We start from the raw sequence: 18,927 nt of genomic DNA on the forward strand, positions 1-18,927 counted from the left end.
AGCTCAGTTTGTTATGAAGTCTCCTCTGTCTCCGGCTGTCAGTTTTCTGAGCACCGGGATCCCTCAGAAGGCCTTAACTTACCCTGCTGCTTTATTGCCCACTCTTCAATGTCAGTATAGATGATTGAACATTGATTTTAGCCCTTCCATTGATTGAATTATCTATTTTAATCGCTGTATTAACCTTTACTATCCATATTTGGCAGTAAACGTCAGTGGATGAGTAAAGATTTGCACTGTAAAATTTGTGATGTTTGTATCATGATGGCAACTGTCCCTGTTATTCTATTTTATTCTATTTTCTATTCTACGTATCTGTCTCTCTGCAGCAGGGGGTGATTGTTGCAGGGGGAGAGGAGTACCTGATTGAACCCCTTGTCTCACCAGATAACCAGACCAGGACAGAGAAGGGGGAGAGAGCAGAGGGGCGCCCCCATGTGGTTTACAAGCGGTCATCTCTCCGCCATCAGTACAAGGGCCAATCTTGTGGAGTCATTGGTAAGAGTGGGAGATATTCTCGTCTTTTTAGTAGCAGCGGTAAGGTCCACGCTGGAAATAAGTAAAGTTTAACTACCTCGGGCTGATTTGCATAGCAGCCAGCAGCGGAGGATTGTGGTCGTGTCTGAGTTCCCAGTTGTGATTGGGTGTGACCGAGTCTGTGGTACAGGGCGTTGCTGAAAAAGAGTTCATCTTTCGACTAATAAAAGTTTTTTTTAAAGCATCCAACTTTGTAATGGTTTGCATTTATCCTCCTCTGTATTCATGGAGAATGTTTCAGACATCGTTCTGGTTGCTTGGTTAAAGTGTTTCAGTTGATTGTCATTAATCTCAAATTAAGAGTAAAATGCTTAATGTGTTTGCACTGAATACTTATGTTGTGAATAAATAGTGGGATTGTGGGTTTCCTCTCACTCAATGGGCTCAATTAGTGTGTCTCCTCTGCCTCAGATGAGAAGCCGATGAAGGGGGCGTCATGGTGGCAGCGGACTCTGAAGACGCCTCCTCATCACGTCGGCCGCGGCCAGCTGCCACTAAAGCGCTCGGTGAGCCGGGAGCGCTACGTTGAGACGCTGGTGGTAGCTGACAAGATGATGGTGGGTTACCACGGTCGCAGGGACATCGAGCAGTACATCCTGGCTGTCATGAATATTGTAAGTTTCACAACACAAAAGATTTATCTGCCCATTGATTGAGAAAATGATGGTCGTGTTGATAAAAAGAGGGAAATTTCCTGTCCTTAGCAGCTGGAAGAAGACTGTATGATGACTTTGTTTTCACAGATTAAAGACTGCATGCCAAGTTTCACACTGAAGCAGATTCAGACTAACAAAATGTGGTGAAGATGATGTTTTGTTTTTGTCCAGTTTTCTAAACTCTCAGCAGCGATCCAACAGCCAATCGTGGTTTGGTTTTTGGCATCCAACTAAACGTACCGCTTACTGACAACTTATAAACATTTTAGACAATTCGAAATCTCAGTTGGGGAGAACAGAAATGTAAAATTGAAAAATAAAAGCAAATTTCTGATTTATTGGCCTGAATATTGTTTAGAGACGGAAATAAAAACATGTGTAGACCTTTTTTTTGCTACATGTGTTAGGCAGACAGGCTTAGGTTGTATGTCATCAACACCACTATTTCTGTCACTGGGAATCACTTCACACACAGTTAATCACTTAAACCTACACACACATGTTAGGAATGTATTTAATGACGGGTTGGTCGGTGGCGATTGTTACAAAGCAGGTTGTATCCAGACTTGTAGAATCACAGAAACTTACAGAGTCTCTTACTGTAAGTGGTGTTGAGCAAAGTGGGCCAAATTACACCAGACAACAGTAATGACAAGTGTCTGAGTGCAGCTTAAGTGCTAGCAGTGGTTTTAATGCTGGTCTTTTTATTACTGTTGGTGCTTTAAGGCATGAGCAACACGTGTGCGTTGCAGAGCCTCTTCCTTTTCATTTCGTCGCCCATGTTAACAGGTTAGAGCAGCTGCACAGACAGTGAAAATCATCTGTTGTCATCATACCGACAACACTACACCTTTCATTGTAGTTTCAATGTCTATATATGTCACAGAAATGGGGAAAAAATATAAAGTCTGTGGAGCTTCTTTTCTTGACTCCAGCTCATTTTATGTCATATTAGTTCAAACTGACACTTCTTATTTGTTGTCACCTACCGTCCTGACTGTTACTTTGGAGGTGTTTTGGTCTGAGTGCGTTTGGCTCGTTTGAGGACGTTGGTGTTGTCCGTCCTGTGTGAGGAGTGTATCTGGCTCATGCTGAAGTCGCCCCAACCAGACCTGCCATGCTATCAAAAAGAAAGCTGCTTTCATTCTACGTATTATGTTTTTTTCCCCCCCAAATCAAATTTATATTAAAATAATACAAAACATTCTATTATTGATTACTATTGATGGCCAAGTCAAACTCTATATAGGATGATAGGGCAGCGATAGTCTGTGTGCAAGCTGCAGCACTTTAGTGATGTACAGGTAGAGGTAGGCAGTGTGTCCCAGGTGTAATTCTTTAATAATAATCTACAGCTGTGATGCACTGACTTTACAGCCCCTGTAATACTCACAGACCAGTTGGTCTCCAAGACACGTGTTTCTGTTATAGCTTAGGTCTATGGATACATTTTTATATACATGGACAATGCATTAGTGCTGCTATGAATCAGCCTTTGGTTTTGAATTTTCTTGCAAATCTATAATTTCTTTGGATTCCTCCTTTATCTTTTTCTAGTTTTGTCTCAGCTCAGTGTGACGTGCTCCGCTGATGTATCAGCTGTTTTTAAGACTGGTCTTTTCTTGTTTCCCTGGAGGTCAGGTTGCCAAACTGTTCCAGGATTCTAGCCTCGGGAATGCAGTCAACATTGTGGTGACTCGACTCATCCTGCTCATGGAGGACCAGGTAAATAAATAATCTCCTCTCCTCTCTCCTTTTCTCTCCATCCAGGTTGGACAAAATTCTTCCCTCATTGGCGTCTATGAGCTCCTTGTTTATAACAAATTATTGGCTTAAGTGTCTTTTCCTCCAACCATCCAGGTGGAAGTTGAGTGTATAATTGGGTGAGTTTTGTACCTGTCAGACAGAGCTGCTTTGTGGCTGTCCTGCTTGTTACTCTGGTGAACAGTCACCTCTCTGACGATTGCTGTGACGCAAGTTCAGGGCTTAGAAAAGCTCAAAGTTAGATTTAGACGCTGATGAAAAAAACATCTAAACCTGCTTTACCATTAGAGATGGACAAAGCCAAATGTGACGCATTCAAGGCACAAAAGAACACCATCAGGAACCGAATCTGTCATTTTCATCATCTTGTTTTGTTCCTATTTTTGCATGATATAAGTGATGAAACGGAGGTCAGAAAGGATGCAGGCTGAGACTGATCCACACCCGACCACAAGGCAGGAGTTCAGCTTATAAAATGTGCTTACCAGTGTAGCACAGGAGACTACTGAGCCATCTAACTACCTTGTAACTGACCTTATTAGCCTACCGTTAACAGCATGTGGCGAGACGGTGCGGCCGCCTCCATCGTAATATTGACCTTCTAGCGATCTGACAGATGAATAAAAAGGGCATTACAGTGTGGCTTTGAGGTTTCCTCCATAGCTGTCCTATTAGGGAACATTTATGATTCATGCTGTTCATACTGCCTAAAAATTAGCCCCATAATTTACCGCTCGGATGTGTTTGTCATCCAACAGAGTAAAGAAATAAATGTTAGGATCATTAGCGGTAGGCAGTATTAGTGTTGTTATTCTTACTCCATGGACCACTGAGGTTGAGGTCGGGACAGGATTGAAAGTAGTCTCGGCGAGTGGTTCTGTTACTGGTTTCCAGGTCTGAAAAAGGCAAGCTGCCCCTGGAAAGGAAAATCAGGCCAGCAGTGGACCCAGAAATGAGGGATTGTGGGATGAGACAATTACTAGTTATGTCACCACATGCATTCCTGGGTTACGAGTTCTCGCCAGCTGTGGCCAGCAGAGCACTCCCTGCTCTCCTTCTCCTCTCTGCACTCACACAATACTAGAAAGCGCCTTCACTAGAGTCTTGCCTAGCTTCAGTGGAGCGAGGGTTCTTCAGATTTTTAAGCCACACAGCCAAATTTTAGGAATGTAGTCTCTTGTTGACATACAGTCTAATGAACATTTGTTATAGTAGTGTGAGTCAAGTAGAAAACAAGGCTGAATACAGGAAGCAATACAGGAAGTCTGAGGCTTGATTATGATAGCATTGTGGAGTATCCTCTGATAGTTGATTTGGACTATTTAGCTTGTTCATAAATGTTAAAATGTTTGCATTGTTAGAAGTGTAGGCGTAATAATCTATCCTAAACCTTTTGCAATAAACCCTCTGACATTGATTTGCTGTTTGTTGGCTGTGTAAGCGCTTTGGTATGTTTCTGTTTTCTGTTTGCAAACATGTGAAAAGGCTGAAGTTGTTTCCTAATTTGCTTTTTGGGTGCATATTTTCTGTCTTGTCTCTCCGCCGACAGCCAACACTAGAGATCAACCATCATGCAGGGAAGTCTTTAGACAGCTTCTGTAAGTGGCAGAAAACCATCCAGCACCGGAGCAGCTATGGGAACGCTATACCCGACAACGGCATCGCTCACCACGACACCGCTGTGCTTATCACCAGGTCAGAAATACAAACAGACAAACCCTTCTCACAGAAACAAGCAATTAAGCCTATATTTAGATTCACTCACACCTTTTTACTGCAACAACACATATATTTAGCCTGTTTTCCTGTTCATATAAGGGTTAAAGCAGTGTTTCTTCCGTGCTGAAGTCTTACATTCCCAGCCCCTCTCCTCATAGGTTTTCATTAAGCCAAGTCCAAGAGAGTTGGGCTGTATCTTGTCCTGTCTGGGGTGACGATAGCTGGGGCCGCTCTGCCCGGCTCAGCATCTGGAGAGAAAACGTAAAAGAGAGATACAAGGAGGGAACGAGAGACAATGACAGATTTCTTTTTTTTTTAAAGAAGAAGAAGAAGAAAAAGAAAGCAGGCCAGAGAAAATGGAGAGACACTGAGAAATCAAAGCAGTGCAGCATTGAATCTGACAACGCTGCTTTCTTTTAATTTTCTTCCAATTTCTCTAAGTGCGCCTTCTGTTACTGACATTGCCGGAGGAAAACAGAGACAGACAGTGGTAGACGCATATTAAACAGATAAGACACTTATGCTGTTGACAGAGGAATGTGAAACAGCAAACAACACAACCCCAGTTTGGTCAGAGTCATCTGAATGTGATTGACCACAAATATTTAACTCTTCTCTCAAACACAATGTGCTAAAGCTCAACTTGCAGGAGGTAAATAGTCAAATTGAGGGATCCCAGCCAAAGACCCTTGTTGCATGCCATACCCATCTCTCTCCCTTTGTTTCCTACCTGTTACTTCACTGTCAACCGCACAATAAAGGCAAAAAAGTCAAATAGAGGGGGGTGTAAAAAGAGTCATAACTTCTTTTTTTTTCTTTTTGAGATGTGATTTTTGTGAGAACGGTTTGGTTTTACGACAGCATTTATCAAGCAGAGGATGGAAGCAGTCCAGACAGATGACACCGCAGTGACCGTCCATGATTTCCTGCTATTGTTCTTTTAAAACTATATCTGTCTGCTATCACTGCTGTCCGCTGTCTGCTTGTAACGAGTGTGCGTGTTTAAGTTTGTGTCTGTCGGTCCGTGAGAGTACGGCATGTCCACGTCTAGTAGTTTAGTGTTTGTTTGTTCGTATACGTGAGTGTGATTACATGCTGGATTTCATCTGCTGAATGGCCCTGTTTGTGTGAGTGTGTGTAACAGTCATAAACAGCTTGGTTTATTTCCTTACAGATACGACATCTGCATCCAAAAAAACAAGCCCTGTGAAACCCTAGGTAACACAAACAGACACAAACACATTGTATAACTACACTTGTAATCACCCTCATTGACATAATGCATCATTTCGCCCCTAACCAAGTAAATCCCTACCAAACTGAATGCCTAACACCTGCCCAGTTTGAAGTGAGGGCTGTCCAAAATGTTCTTACTTTACAAAAAAAAGTCCTTTCATGATCTAAAACTGAAACTGGTCCTCACAAAGATATACAACAGAGTGCCCAAACACAAATACACACTCTTATTTACACAAACAAATGCGATACAAATCAAGCGTGACTTGACTTTACAGGAAGGTGCGTCACTGGCATGCTTGTTGTGCTGTTTAAATAATCACATAGCGAACTGAACTGAACCGCTGCTCCACTCACAGCAAGAAATGTGTAGAAAATGTAGAAAACGTAACGATATTTCAGAATAGAGTTGTGTGTTGACAGCCAGCATAATTCAGTTTGGATGTTTTCAGCCAGAAGGTAAGATTAGCAAAGCTCTGTAAATCAGTTTGAGTGTTTCTTGTTGCAATGAGATAGTGGATCTACATATATGTGTGTGTGTGTGTGTGTATGTCGCAGGTCTGGCTCCTGTTGGAGGGATGTGTGAGCCAGAGAGAAGCTGTAGCATCAATGAGGACATCGGCCTTGGAACAGCTTTCACCATCGCCCATGAGATTGGACACACGTGAGTAACACACACACACACACACACACACACGCACAGCCATTTTTCATTTCCCTACAGTTCTGAAATTATGTTAAACGATGACCTTTTGTTCATATTTTTCTCTTTATTGCTCATTGATCTGTTTTTTATGAACACACCACAAATCAATTTAAAGTCACATACTTAACACTTTAATGGAATTGTGATGAATGAATAGCTGAGTCGAAAGTTGGCAGGCTGAGTTTGTTCTTCGAGTTTATCTTCATACCAGGATTTTTCCAGCAGGCAGATGCGATGGTTAGCTGTAAGTATCAGACAGCAGAATTTTTAGCCTATAGCTTCGTCAGTGTGTTGGTAAGTCAGATGGTAGTTCAGATGGTTGGTTGGTTCACCTTTTTGGTTGAGAGTAAAATATTTCAACAAATATTGGATGGATCAGCATCTGAATTGGTCATTACCCGTCAGCTTACCCTCCATCATGACCTCCTCCCAACCAGGGTTGAACATGGGTCGCCTTTGGTGACCATGTACCTAAGGGTGTACAGTAAATTAACTTAAAAGATAGGTTCATAATATGATGCTTCAGCAGTCTGAGTTAGACATATCATCTTTTGGATACCTGACTGTTGTTTCAAGACAGACGTGAAAAAACTATTCTTTTATCCACTTGGTATTTGAACATCATTTAATCAATTTCTTTCCCAAAAAAAGGGAGATATAAATAGATCCAGTACAGGTTGAACATGTTTTTAATAGACCTGCATCGTACACGTGTCTGCTATCTGGAAATGGTATAAGTCTTGTAAAACTATATATACAGATGACATGTTTCAAATCTGTAATGACAGGTTTAAATACTACAATAATGCATGTACTGTACAGACTGTAGACTACTGAAGAGGAAAAACACTGACTCCCTGCCTCATTCATAGCTGCTGTTTTTAGGGATAACAGAGGTGTCTCATGTATGTTTTCTTGTGGTCTGGTCCGGGATGATCCCCCTCCCCCCACAGAGAGATTGTCCTCAGATTACATCTCCACAACTCCAGAGCTAATGTGATCTCCAGCAGCACCTGTCATTTCCATCAGTTAAGATTGTGTTAATAGTTGATTTTTTTTTCTTTCAGTAACACTATTTTTATGCTTTTGGGATTAGTTCCATGTGGGGCTGGTACAGCACCTGGATATGCCATCTGGATCCCCTGGATGATTTGTAAACTGTATTGTGCTCATTTGACTTGCATAGCTGATCTGCATCACTAAATAACTAGTGATTATATCTGCCTATGTGATTTATTTTAGCTGTGAACACTATAAATCAAGAGACGTTATTGATTTGATCCTCCATTCTTCTTGAGAAAACCATCAAGTTTGTTGATTTTTGTGGAGTGTCCTTGCAGAGTAATTCAGACTCCAGTTAAGTTGTGTATGCACACAGCACTGAGAAGTATTAAGACAGATGGTAGACCTATTGGGGTCCTACCTCCTTAATGGTCAATATAGGTAGCTTTCGAGTACTCCGAGGCTTCACGACCAACACGACCCAACAGAGTGTGCTTATTTATGCATGTGTGTGTATATCAAATCTGTTTCCCTGGCTTTAACATGATTAGCAGTTGTTTTTAATTGCCGTCGTTCAGATGCAATGCAGGCCTGTCTGTGGTGGATGGGACCCACATGAAACCACAAGAGAGACCATGACAGAAATGAATCAGTTGGGGGATGAAAAGCTTTCAGCATGTTTATGTTTCAGGCTCCAACAAAGCTACTGTGAGCGTCATCACTGTCTTTCATTCATGCTTAAACAGCAAATGGTTCATAACACTGTATCTTTTACTAGAGTATAGTTGTATAGTGTGACATGTCATGTCATTCATAAAGCCCCTTATATATGGACAATGGACCATTATATAACAATTCATACTCTTCTGAATAAGACTTTCCATAGCAGGGTTTGTCGCGGACCAGTGGTGTTGGTGCTGACTCTGGGCTCTGCTAGTTTTCTATCTTGCAGGCTTTTTTATGGCATTTGTGTTTCAGTGGTAGCGATTAATCGTCAATCAACAGGAAATTTATCTGCAGCTATGTTGGTAGTCAATTCATTGTTTCAGTCTTTTCTCAGGCAACAAATCCAAAACATTTTCTGTTTTCTGGTTCTCAAATGTGAGGATTTGATGCTGTTTGTATAATATAAATTGAATATCATTGGGGTAAGGGATTATTGGTCAGATGCAGTAAAATAATCATTTTTAATAAGTTATGCTGGGCTCTTGCAAAGAAAACAGGCATTTTATTGGCTAAACAATTGATCCATGCATCAAGAAATGGCAGATTAATATATAATGAAAATAAGTAGTTACAATCAGTAGTTACAGTGCTGGTCTTGTGTTAAATCCAAATATTTTCATATATTATATTATCATATCAGTAAAGAATGTAAAGAACTCAGGCTCAGGTTATATAGTTCTGCAGCTCTCCCTTTTTTGGTTGTTAAAAGTCTAAATATATTTGGACACTATCATATCAAGGAGAGAAGCCCATTCTAAGTTGTTAAAGGCTACCACAAGGTGTACATCAGTGCCTGAGCAGCTGTCTCGAAGAAAAACAGAAACACAACTGCGGTTTATTGGAGACCGCTGTCCACTGTTTTGGCTGTAATGATGATAATGATACATTTGGTCACAGGATTTTGATAGAAGTAGGTGAGCACTTTTGACAGCTGTGGGCAATCATCTTTTTCTTTTTTTTAACTTCATGTCTGTTCTGTAGATCTCACTTTGTTATCCAAAGTGATCTATTTTCCACTGTCCCCGTCCCTGCTGCAGCGACCCGTCCACACTGCCTCAAACCGTTTGTCACTGTATCATCATGGGTTTTAGGTTTGGGATGAACCATGACGGGATGGGAAACGCCTGTGGGCCCCGCAGCCAGGAGACCGCCAAGCTGATGGCCGACCACATCACCATGAAGACAAACCCGTTCATCTGGTCGGCCTGTAGCCGAGATTACATCACCAGCTTCCTGGAGTGAGTCAGTCTATCAGATATCTGCAACACCTCAAATAATTGAGTAATGAGGGGTTGGCCAAAAAAAAAAAAATCCACTTAAATGTCAATAAAACATTTTTTATGAGCAGGAAAACAAGTTACAGATCTAGATAGTAGGCTCTTTAAACAATTTTACAATATCTTAAACCTTTTTTATGTTTTTATTCTACTCATTTAACCAATTGTAGTTGTACTTTAAACACAGATGATTCATTCATGTGAATTGCTCCAAGAATTATTCAGACCAGACCAGTAACTATGCTTTTTCTCGAGTATCCTCTGAATAATCTAAATATTTCCAGTTATTGTTCAATCTCACTCTTTCTTCTCTTCTTTCCTGCCTTAGTTCAGGTATGGGCTCCTGTCTGAACAACATCCCCGCCAAGCAGGAGTTTGTGTACCCCACTACAGCCCCGGGTCAGGCCTACGATGCAGACGAACAGTGCCGTTTCCAGTATGGCGTCAGATCTCGACAGTGTAAATATGCGGTGAGTAATCTGTGTAAACTTTTCCTCTTTTTTGTTTCATCTTTAACCTCAGTTTTCCTTCTATCCCATCTTGTCTTTCGGCTTCTCTCGTAGGAATGAGTGATACATCCATGGAAAGGCTAAAGAGCAGTTGGACTTGTGTGTTTATAATTTTTTTATTGTGATATCATGAAATAAAATCTTACGGACAGACAGATGATACAATGGCCAGGCTAATACAATAAGTTTAATACCTGACAAATGTAGGTACTTCATCCCATTCATACAAATGAAAATGAAGTCATGCTTGAATTGCAGTACTCATTACTTTGCAATATTGTCCACAACAGTCTAATACAACCAGAAACTTTAAAGATGTCAGCCTCCACCTGGAATCAATTTGGGAAAATCTATGACAGTTGCCTTATTTATATCATCTCATGGTACTGTAAATATTGTTATTTTGCTTAACCCTCATCTCTGCTAATATTTTGTTTTTCTTACTTTGTTTTTCTTTTGATGACATAAATCTCTTTCTCCTTATTTTTTCAATCACTTTGTGGTTCTGGATAAGAGTGACTAAAGTCTTAAAACTGTCATGATGACTCCAGCAATTACAGAGCTGTTATATGAATTTATGGTGTTTATTTTCACACTGAATGGATTTATTTGAGAAATAATTGTATTTTTTAAGCTTACTTTTGACTTCAACAATCTTTATCCGTCTAGGTCATGGAATATCTTAAAGTCCTAAGTCATTAATAACTGTATATTATATAGCAGAGCTGATGAAGCTTATTTAATGTTGCACAATGCTGATATGCAATCTCGTCAGATGATTGTTTATGAATCAGTTTATCTTTTTCTGTCCATTGTGACGCAGCAATACTAAATGAATCTTTCCTTTAGACGACTTAAATCTCAATCTGAGTAATTTATCTCACTGCTTGCCCTTGATTTGTGTTCCTTTGGCTTTCTTATTCAAGTCGGACTCTCTCTGTAAGAATGTGAAACATCTTGCAGTACCTACAGTGAATAGCATCCACTTTATTGCATGGTCAACTTTTATGGGGCCAGGTTCGGAGTAAATGGACATCTGGAACAGCAAACTGCTTTATAGACTCATTATTATCGATACGATGTGGTCGGAGCATATGTACACAATAAAACGTAGCCCCATGTGTTATAGGCATTGCTGTAGAGGGAACAAAGAGGAAGGTGAATGAGAGTGTGTCTGCTCTTGTGTCTCTATAATGATATAAAACCACTCTGACAGGTTGTCACTCTTCTTTTCCTTTTTCCCCGCTGCCTCACTATCCCCGTTGCTTTTTGTCACTCACACACAGGAAGTTTGCAGTGAACTTTGGTGCATGAGCAAGAGCAACCGTTGCATCACCAGCAGCATTCCCGCTGCAGAGGGAACCATCTGTCAGACCAACACCATAGAGAAAGGGGTGAATAATGAAATTAAAATTAATCTTTTCTTTTTTTTATTATTAGAGAATAATGTGAACAGAAAGGTTATATGTGGCCTGTGCAAGTAAGGTAGATGTTGGAGGTAGATTTTGTTCATCTGGGATCAGTTGCCTGCTTTTTAAACAAGACTTGGTCAAAACCTAATATATGGCTGGACTGTGCATGGTCACTACAGCTTGTGTCAGTAGTAGTGTCTATAATGTGAATAGCAGTAGGATATCACACTTATATCTTGGGATTTAATTTTGATTATAACTATTCTAATTGCTGTGCTGTAAATACCCCCTGAGGACGTAATTGAAACTGTTCATGTCGATTAAATTCTGAAAGAGCAAAGGCCAATGGGGAAACTTCAGCACTGGACCAGCCAACCAATTGTGTAACTTCATCACTCAGCAAATCAGTCAGTCACACATTCGGTATTATCGAGCTGCTCCCTGGCCGACAGAGCCAAAAAGCAGTACATGTCCTTACGTTGACATAATTTGGCCGATGATTTGTTTGGATAACATGTTTTCCAATAAAAAAAAAGTTTTATGAGCCATTTTATAAAGAAAAAAGTCATCCTGAAACACATAAAGAACTGATCATGGGTTGCAGAACATCTTGTATTGTTGGTTTGTTGTATAATCTTCGCTTTATTCTATATATTTATTTATTATCCATATGTGTATTAATATGTATGTTATACGTGTTACAGTGGTGCTACAAGAGGGTGTGCGTGGCCTATGGGACGCGTCCAGAGGGCGTGGACGGGGGCTGGGGACTGTGGTCACCCTGGGAGGAGTGCAGCAGGACTTGTGGAGGTGGAGTCTCATCCTCTATCAGACACTGCGACAGCCCCAGGTACAGATCTCAGCTAAATGTCCGGCCAGTCTGAAATCCATCAGTTTTGTAGTGTGAGACTCTACCAGGCAGATTCACCTGTACAGTATAATTCACGTTAGCTCAGCATATAAGTGAGAAGGTGAGATTTACCTGATTTTACCAGCTGATACTGTAGAATAGGTGTTTTATATACAGTCTATGGTAGCAACTGAGTTAGTTGACTGTCTGTTGAAATTTGTTTTTAACCGAATCAGAGTTCCCCTGAAAAAAGTTTTTATAGGAGGAGCTTTTTACATGTGTGCATGTACCAAATACTTCAGACAGGGAAGTTAACAAATACGTTTCCACTCAACTTGCAGCCATGCAACCAAAATAAGGTTGGGGGAAATCTGATGACTGATTTGTTTTATGTGGATTTACAATAACTGGGTCACTGCAGTGCATGTAAACCACCAAATTACCCAACTGGTTACCTTCTAGTTTGCTTCCTACTAGACTAGATTACAGTTGTGGCATTGTGCAAAATACAGTATATTCTATAAAATGTGAACTTCCCTCCCTTCGTAGTCTTAGTCCCCCTTTGTTTTCTAATTCCTTTTTCAATAGACTGTGAAATTGTTTTTCTAGTAGGACAGAAGGACATCACTAGAAATAGCCAAATGGGAATAAGTTCTTTGTCCTTTGGCAAACTATTGACATAGAATATTATAGTCAGTGTATTTACATGGACTTAAGTAAGCAGGTCACTAAGGGAAAGGTTATGTGGAAGGCGTTTACATGCATTGTAGTAACCTGGTTACTGTAAATTTGTGTCTACATGGAGCGGATCAATAAGCAAATTTCTCTACAACCCCAAACTTATTTTTGGCTCACTGATTTTAACTGTTTAGTGATAGAAGATGCTGGTTTGTGGCTTTTTGATGCATCAATCCATTATATAGGATCAGCTTTTAATGGATTAGATATTGGACATAAGTGACTGATCCACACTATATACTGAATTGGAGAAGGAGGTAGTGCTTTAACAATGGGATTCTCATTGGAGTGCTAAACCTAAAAATCCAGTGAGCATGTCCCAAAAATATGAAAGGTTTACACATATCAAATTTCCAAGTCAACAAGGACAAAATACTAACATTGAACTTGTTTATTTGGCTCACATCACAACAGAAAAATGCTGTGATGTGAGCCAAATAAACAAGTTCAAAGTTAGTATGTTGCCCTCATTGACTGGGTAATTTCAGATGTGCAACCTTTTCATATTCTTGGAACATGCTCACAATATACTGTTTCTCAGTGAATGTTGTTATGAATCTGTAAAAACAAAATTGTATAAACTTTGTACATGCTGTAGATAATTAAACTTTACATACAGTAAGACTAAAATGAGAAAGAGATAGAGTTGCATGTGTAGTTCAAACTTAATGCTATGTTATACATGCAGTATAAAACTGAAAAAAACACCACCTTGAAAAGATTTGACTGATATCAACCTGTACCCTAACTTTAGGAATCTGAATCAGTATCAACAAATCAGAAAAAGTTAGATTGGTTCATCCTGAGTACATTTCTTGTCAGTTTTATCTTTTGGAGATAAAACCCACATAAACACAGAGAAGAAGATGCAAATTGCATGCAGATAACATTAATGCTAGGATTTAGATCCAGTACAGCAGTGCCACTGTTTTTTTCTTATTGTGTATTAAATAATTCAGATAGTCTGAATCCTCACCAAACTGCTACCAGAATGCTTTTGAATAGCAGTCACCAGATCCCTCATCTTGAATTTATTGAACAGAGGATGAATTGACCAAAATTTGAGGCCAAGGGTGCTCTCTGGTATCATTTCTGAGCATCGTTTGCACATTTATTTTGGCTCCATGCTGTTTAAATTTGTTGAAAGTTTAGCAGAGGCAACCATTTGATGGTGGCTGCCTCTGGCTTCCTTCTCAGTATAATATGTATACAGAGGTGTTGTTGTGACGGTCCGTGATAGACAATAAAGCAATAAAAGAGGCAGACTGGAAACACACTGATGAAGGCAGACAAAGCAGAGATCAGGAGCCAGCGTTGTGTTGTGATGTGATGATGGAGGTTAGAGCTTGTTAAATTGTACTCAGATGTGACTGACTGGCCTGATTCTCTCTGTGTTTGGTTGAAGGCCAACCATTGGTGGAAAGTATTGTCTGGGGGAGAGAAAGCGCTTCAGGTCCTGCAATATTGATGTGAGTATCGCTTCTCTTCATCATCATCATTACCGCTACAGACGTCATTCAATTAGTGAACAAACAGTAATGTAAACCCTAAATGTAATTTGTTTATACTTGTTTTCTGTGCTTGTGTTACAGGAGTGCCCCGCAGGCTCACGGGATTTCCGGGAGATGCAGTGCTCTGACTTCGACAGCGTTCCTTTCCGGGGGAAATTTTACACCTGGAAGCCATACAGAGGAGGTGAGTGAATAACCTTCTGTGTGGGGGGTATCTGTGTGTTTATTTGCACCATAGTAATCTTTACTGCAGACAAACTCTTTGACCTTTACATTACCCAGTGGAGAAAAGTTCCATTTACTCAAGCACCATGCTCAAGTACACCGCTCTAATCAGTATTTTTATATTAAAAGGGACATATCAGGCTTTTTTTATGATGGTCAGTTATTTTTATACTGTCACGGTGTCAGATATCTTTATTAAATTAGGTCAAATGTCCAAAACTTGAGGTAAGGTATGTATAAAGGATCCTTGCAAGTCAAACCAGGGCTTCAGCCTGCTCTGAACTCATGGTGTCGTCATATTGTTCGCAAATGCCCACAGACGACTGTCCATTCTGTAGCCTTTGTTGCTAAGATTGTTCCATGTTCGCATTGTCCACTCACGTATTTCAAATCGGTTTCAGCATCTTTGAGCTCTTCATTTGAGTTTCACAGCTCTCAGATTTGGTTCACTCTCACCACTCTCATCAGCATTGTTTCCAGATGCAGCAAACAGCTGTTTTCAGCAAAAAAGCTCAAACCTAGCCAGCTTAAAAGAAACCAACAAATTTGTGTCCACGACTAGCTTGTGGACACAGTTGGAGAATTTACCACAGCACTCCCCTCAGAAGTTGGTGGTGACATTAACAGAGCTTAAAGGAGAGTAAATATCAGACTTAAATTGATCTTACTTACCTGCATGTGAACAATTAACGGGTTGCCAGCATGTTCACGTCGCTGTGGATTTCCTCTCACTGTTGGACTGCTTTGACATTAAACAACATGTACAGGGCCCTACACATGCCAAGGGGCACACCCTGGACCTGGTGTGCTGTGTTGGCTTAAGCCCCTCCCATCTCTACTGCACGGATCCAGCTGTCTCCGACCACCAAGCCATCCTGTTCTCTGTCCCAGTGTCCCTCCCTAAGCAGCCTACAAAAAGGTATATCACATACAGGAACACAAAGCGTGTGTGTATACCTACGCTGGCTAACACCCTAGCTGCCAACCTCGCTATCCACCCCTCTAACTGCACTGCTGACGGCTTGGTGGAACACTATAACAGCGCCCTCGCCCTCAGCCTGGACTCTGTTGCTCCACTCACCACCAAACTGGTCTCCTACACCCGCCCCGCTCCCTGGTTCACCCCAGAGCTGCGGAGGCTTAAGTCCACGGGGCGCCGGCTTGAGAGGCTTCACAAAAGATCCGGCCTCACTGTCCACCTCGAAGCCTACAGAGACCACATCCAGTGCTACAAAGAGGCTCTCACCCAGGCAAAAACAGTCCATTACTCCACACTTATTAACAGCCAACAAAAGCATCCGAAAATGCTTTTCTCCACCATCAACCGCCTTCTTGACCCTCCCGACGCTCCACAACCCTCCGACGCCGCTGACCTCTGCTCCAGGTTCCTGGACTTTTTCCACCAGAAAGTGGCCACCATCCACCAGCAGCTCCAGGCATCTACACCCTCCCCGCCGGCCACACTACCTCGGCAGGACATGTACCATCCTTCTGCCTGCCCACCACAGCGCCGCCTCTCCACCTTCTCCCTGCTGGATGCTGATCAAGTCCTCGACCTCTTGACCAAAGCCAGGACTTCATCCTGCAGTCTGGATCCACTACCCACGACCCTGGTGAAGGCCTGTCTCCCCACCATCTGCCCCCCGGTGGTTGACATCATCAACGCCTCACTTGGCTCTGGTGTGGTACCCTCCAGCTTTAAGTTGGCAGCCGTGACCCCAACACTCAAAAAGACAGGCCTGGACCCAGATGACCCCAACAACTACCGTCCGATCTCCAACCTTCCGTTCCTGAGCAAGATCTTGGAAAGAGCAGTGGCTGCCCAGCTACAACATCACATGTCCCACCATGAGCTCTTTGAACCTCTCCAATCGGGCTTCAGACCCCATCATAGCACCGAAACCGCCCTCATCAAAATAACAAACGACCTCCTGATTGCTGCAGACAACGGCCTTGTTTCCATCCTCATCCTCCTTGACCTCTCTGCTGCCTTCGATACCATCTCCCACTCCATCCTGCTCTCCCGTGTCTCTGAGCTCATTGGCCTCACCGGCACTGCTCTCTCCTGGTTCCAGTCTTACCTCTCCAACCGTAAACAATACATCACTCTGCAAAGCTCCTACTCCACCACTGCAACAGTTAACCATGGTGTCCCCCAGGGATCTGTCCTTGGCCCCCTCCTCTTTACCATCTACTTGCTCCCCCTCGGTCAGATCATCCGCAACCATGGACTCAGTTTCCACTGTTACGCAGACGACACCCAACTGTATGTCAGCACCAAGCCCTCCTCACAACTCCCACCAATACAACTCAACAACTGTCTGCACGATATTAAAACCTGGATGACCAACAACCTTCTGAAACTCAACACCAACAAGACAGAGCTCATGGTGGTGGCCCCAGCACCACTGCTCAGGAAGGTTGGAGACCTCACCCTGGTCATCGACGGCTGTCCCACCTCCCCATCTCCCAAAGTGCGGAACCTGGGCGTCACCCTGGACCCCACACTCTCATTCAGTTTCCACATCCAGAGCATCTCCAAATCTGCCTTCTTTCACCTCCGTAACATTTCAAGACTCCGGCCGTCACTCACCGACTCAGTCACCGAAACCCTCATTCATGCATTCGTCACCTCCCGTCTGGACTACTGCAATGGTGTCCTGTCTGGGCTGCCCAACAAAGCCCTAGACAGATTGCAGTATGTCCAGAACTCAGCTGCCAGGGTGTTAACCCACACCAAGCCCTGGCAGCACATCACCCCCATCCTCAAGAAACTCCACTGGCTGCCAATCAAACAACGCATCAGCTACAAAATCCTCCTCCTCACCTACAAATCACTTCACTCACTGGCACCCAAGTACATCACCGACCTCCTCCACCCGTACACCCAGTCACGGTCCCTGCGCTCCACCAGCAAGGACTTACTCTGCACTCCCCGCACCAGACTCAAGACCTTTGGTGACAGGGCTTTCTGTGCAATTGCCCCTACCCTTTGGAACACCCTGCCCCCTCCTATCCGTTCCGCTACTTCTCTGTCACAGTTCCAAAAGCACCTCAAAACACACCTCTTCTCTCTTGCCTACCCTCCCTAAACCCCCACCCTGCCCCTACCCCCCTACTCCCACTCTTGTAAAGCGACCTTGGGTACCTTGAAAGGCGCTATATAAATCGAAGTCATTATTATTATTATTATTATTATTATTAACTTTATAAAATTATAATCCTGTCTGTCAGTGTTGTGTTTACAGCTTGTTGCGATCCCCTCAAGTGGCCCAGAATCTATCAATGCAGGTTTAAGTACAGTTGTAAGGAACGTATACTTCACTTGAGTATTTTTCATCGTATGCATCATTATATTCTACTCCTTCTTTACTCCCCTACCTTTATCAAACAGCTAACAACTTACTAGATTTAGATTTTACATAAAAATATCCATCTATACATTATATTATCTTTACCCAATTATACTATGCAAGGTATTGGGAATAAAAACCCAAATTATATGGCCAAAACATATGGCCGTCTTATACTACGCAAGCTATGTACTACATCAGATTTGTTGATTAATAAAGTCAATTATATATAGTAGTTAAATAACCCCTAACTGGGCCAGCTATAACTTTAAAATGCTGCCTACACTTTCAGGTATAACTTAATGTGTTACAGTACATACAATATATAGTATAAAACTCTTTAGATGCTTGCTTTAATAATGCACATTTTTGTGAAAAACTTCATATTTTAATTTAACTTAAGTAAAATGTTGAGGGTAAGATTTTCATTTATAATTAAACCTTTGACAATACTGCTACTTTTACTCATTGAGTAAAGGATCACCACTTTTATCATCAGGACCATCAGCGCACCTGCAGGTTTCCAGGTAGATAAACTGCACACAACGAGTTAAAATAAAGTGTTATCACGCTGAAGACAAATTCAAGTTTCACATGTTCGTCCACTTGTTTGTCAGAATTGCCTGGAAAGAAAAGACGAGACTAGAAGTTGGATGCAGAGAAAGAGTAGATGAGTGAAATTAGGAAGGAAGAACAGAAAATGAAA

The 18,927-nt window shown here is 41.8% G+C and overlaps 1 protein-coding gene across 1 annotated transcript in view; it reads left to right on the forward strand.

The window, feature by feature from the left end:
* Positions 1-18,927, forward strand: part of adamts10 (ADAM metallopeptidase with thrombospondin type 1 motif, 10) — a 50,307-nt gene that overhangs the window by 12,805 nt on the left and 18,575 nt on the right. The window contains exons 4-15 of the mRNA XM_062423631.1: positions 330-498; positions 949-1,151; positions 2,835-2,918; positions 4,507-4,652; positions 5,851-5,894; positions 6,471-6,576; positions 9,438-9,584; positions 9,952-10,093; positions 11,419-11,526; positions 12,249-12,394; positions 14,538-14,601; positions 14,725-14,827. Coding sequence (XP_062279615.1) covers positions 330-498; positions 949-1,151; positions 2,835-2,918; positions 4,507-4,652; positions 5,851-5,894; positions 6,471-6,576; positions 9,438-9,584; positions 9,952-10,093; positions 11,419-11,526; positions 12,249-12,394; positions 14,538-14,601; positions 14,725-14,827 — 1,462 coding nt within the window. The remainder of the gene's footprint in view (positions 1-329; positions 499-948; positions 1,152-2,834; positions 2,919-4,506; positions 4,653-5,850; positions 5,895-6,470; positions 6,577-9,437; positions 9,585-9,951; positions 10,094-11,418; positions 11,527-12,248; positions 12,395-14,537; positions 14,602-14,724; positions 14,828-18,927) is intronic.

This window comes from Scomber scombrus, chromosome 8 (assembly GCF_963691925.1).
Source record: "Scomber scombrus chromosome 8, fScoSco1.1, whole genome shotgun sequence".
NCBI lineage: Eukaryota > Metazoa > Chordata > Actinopteri > Scombriformes > Scombridae > Scomber > Scomber scombrus.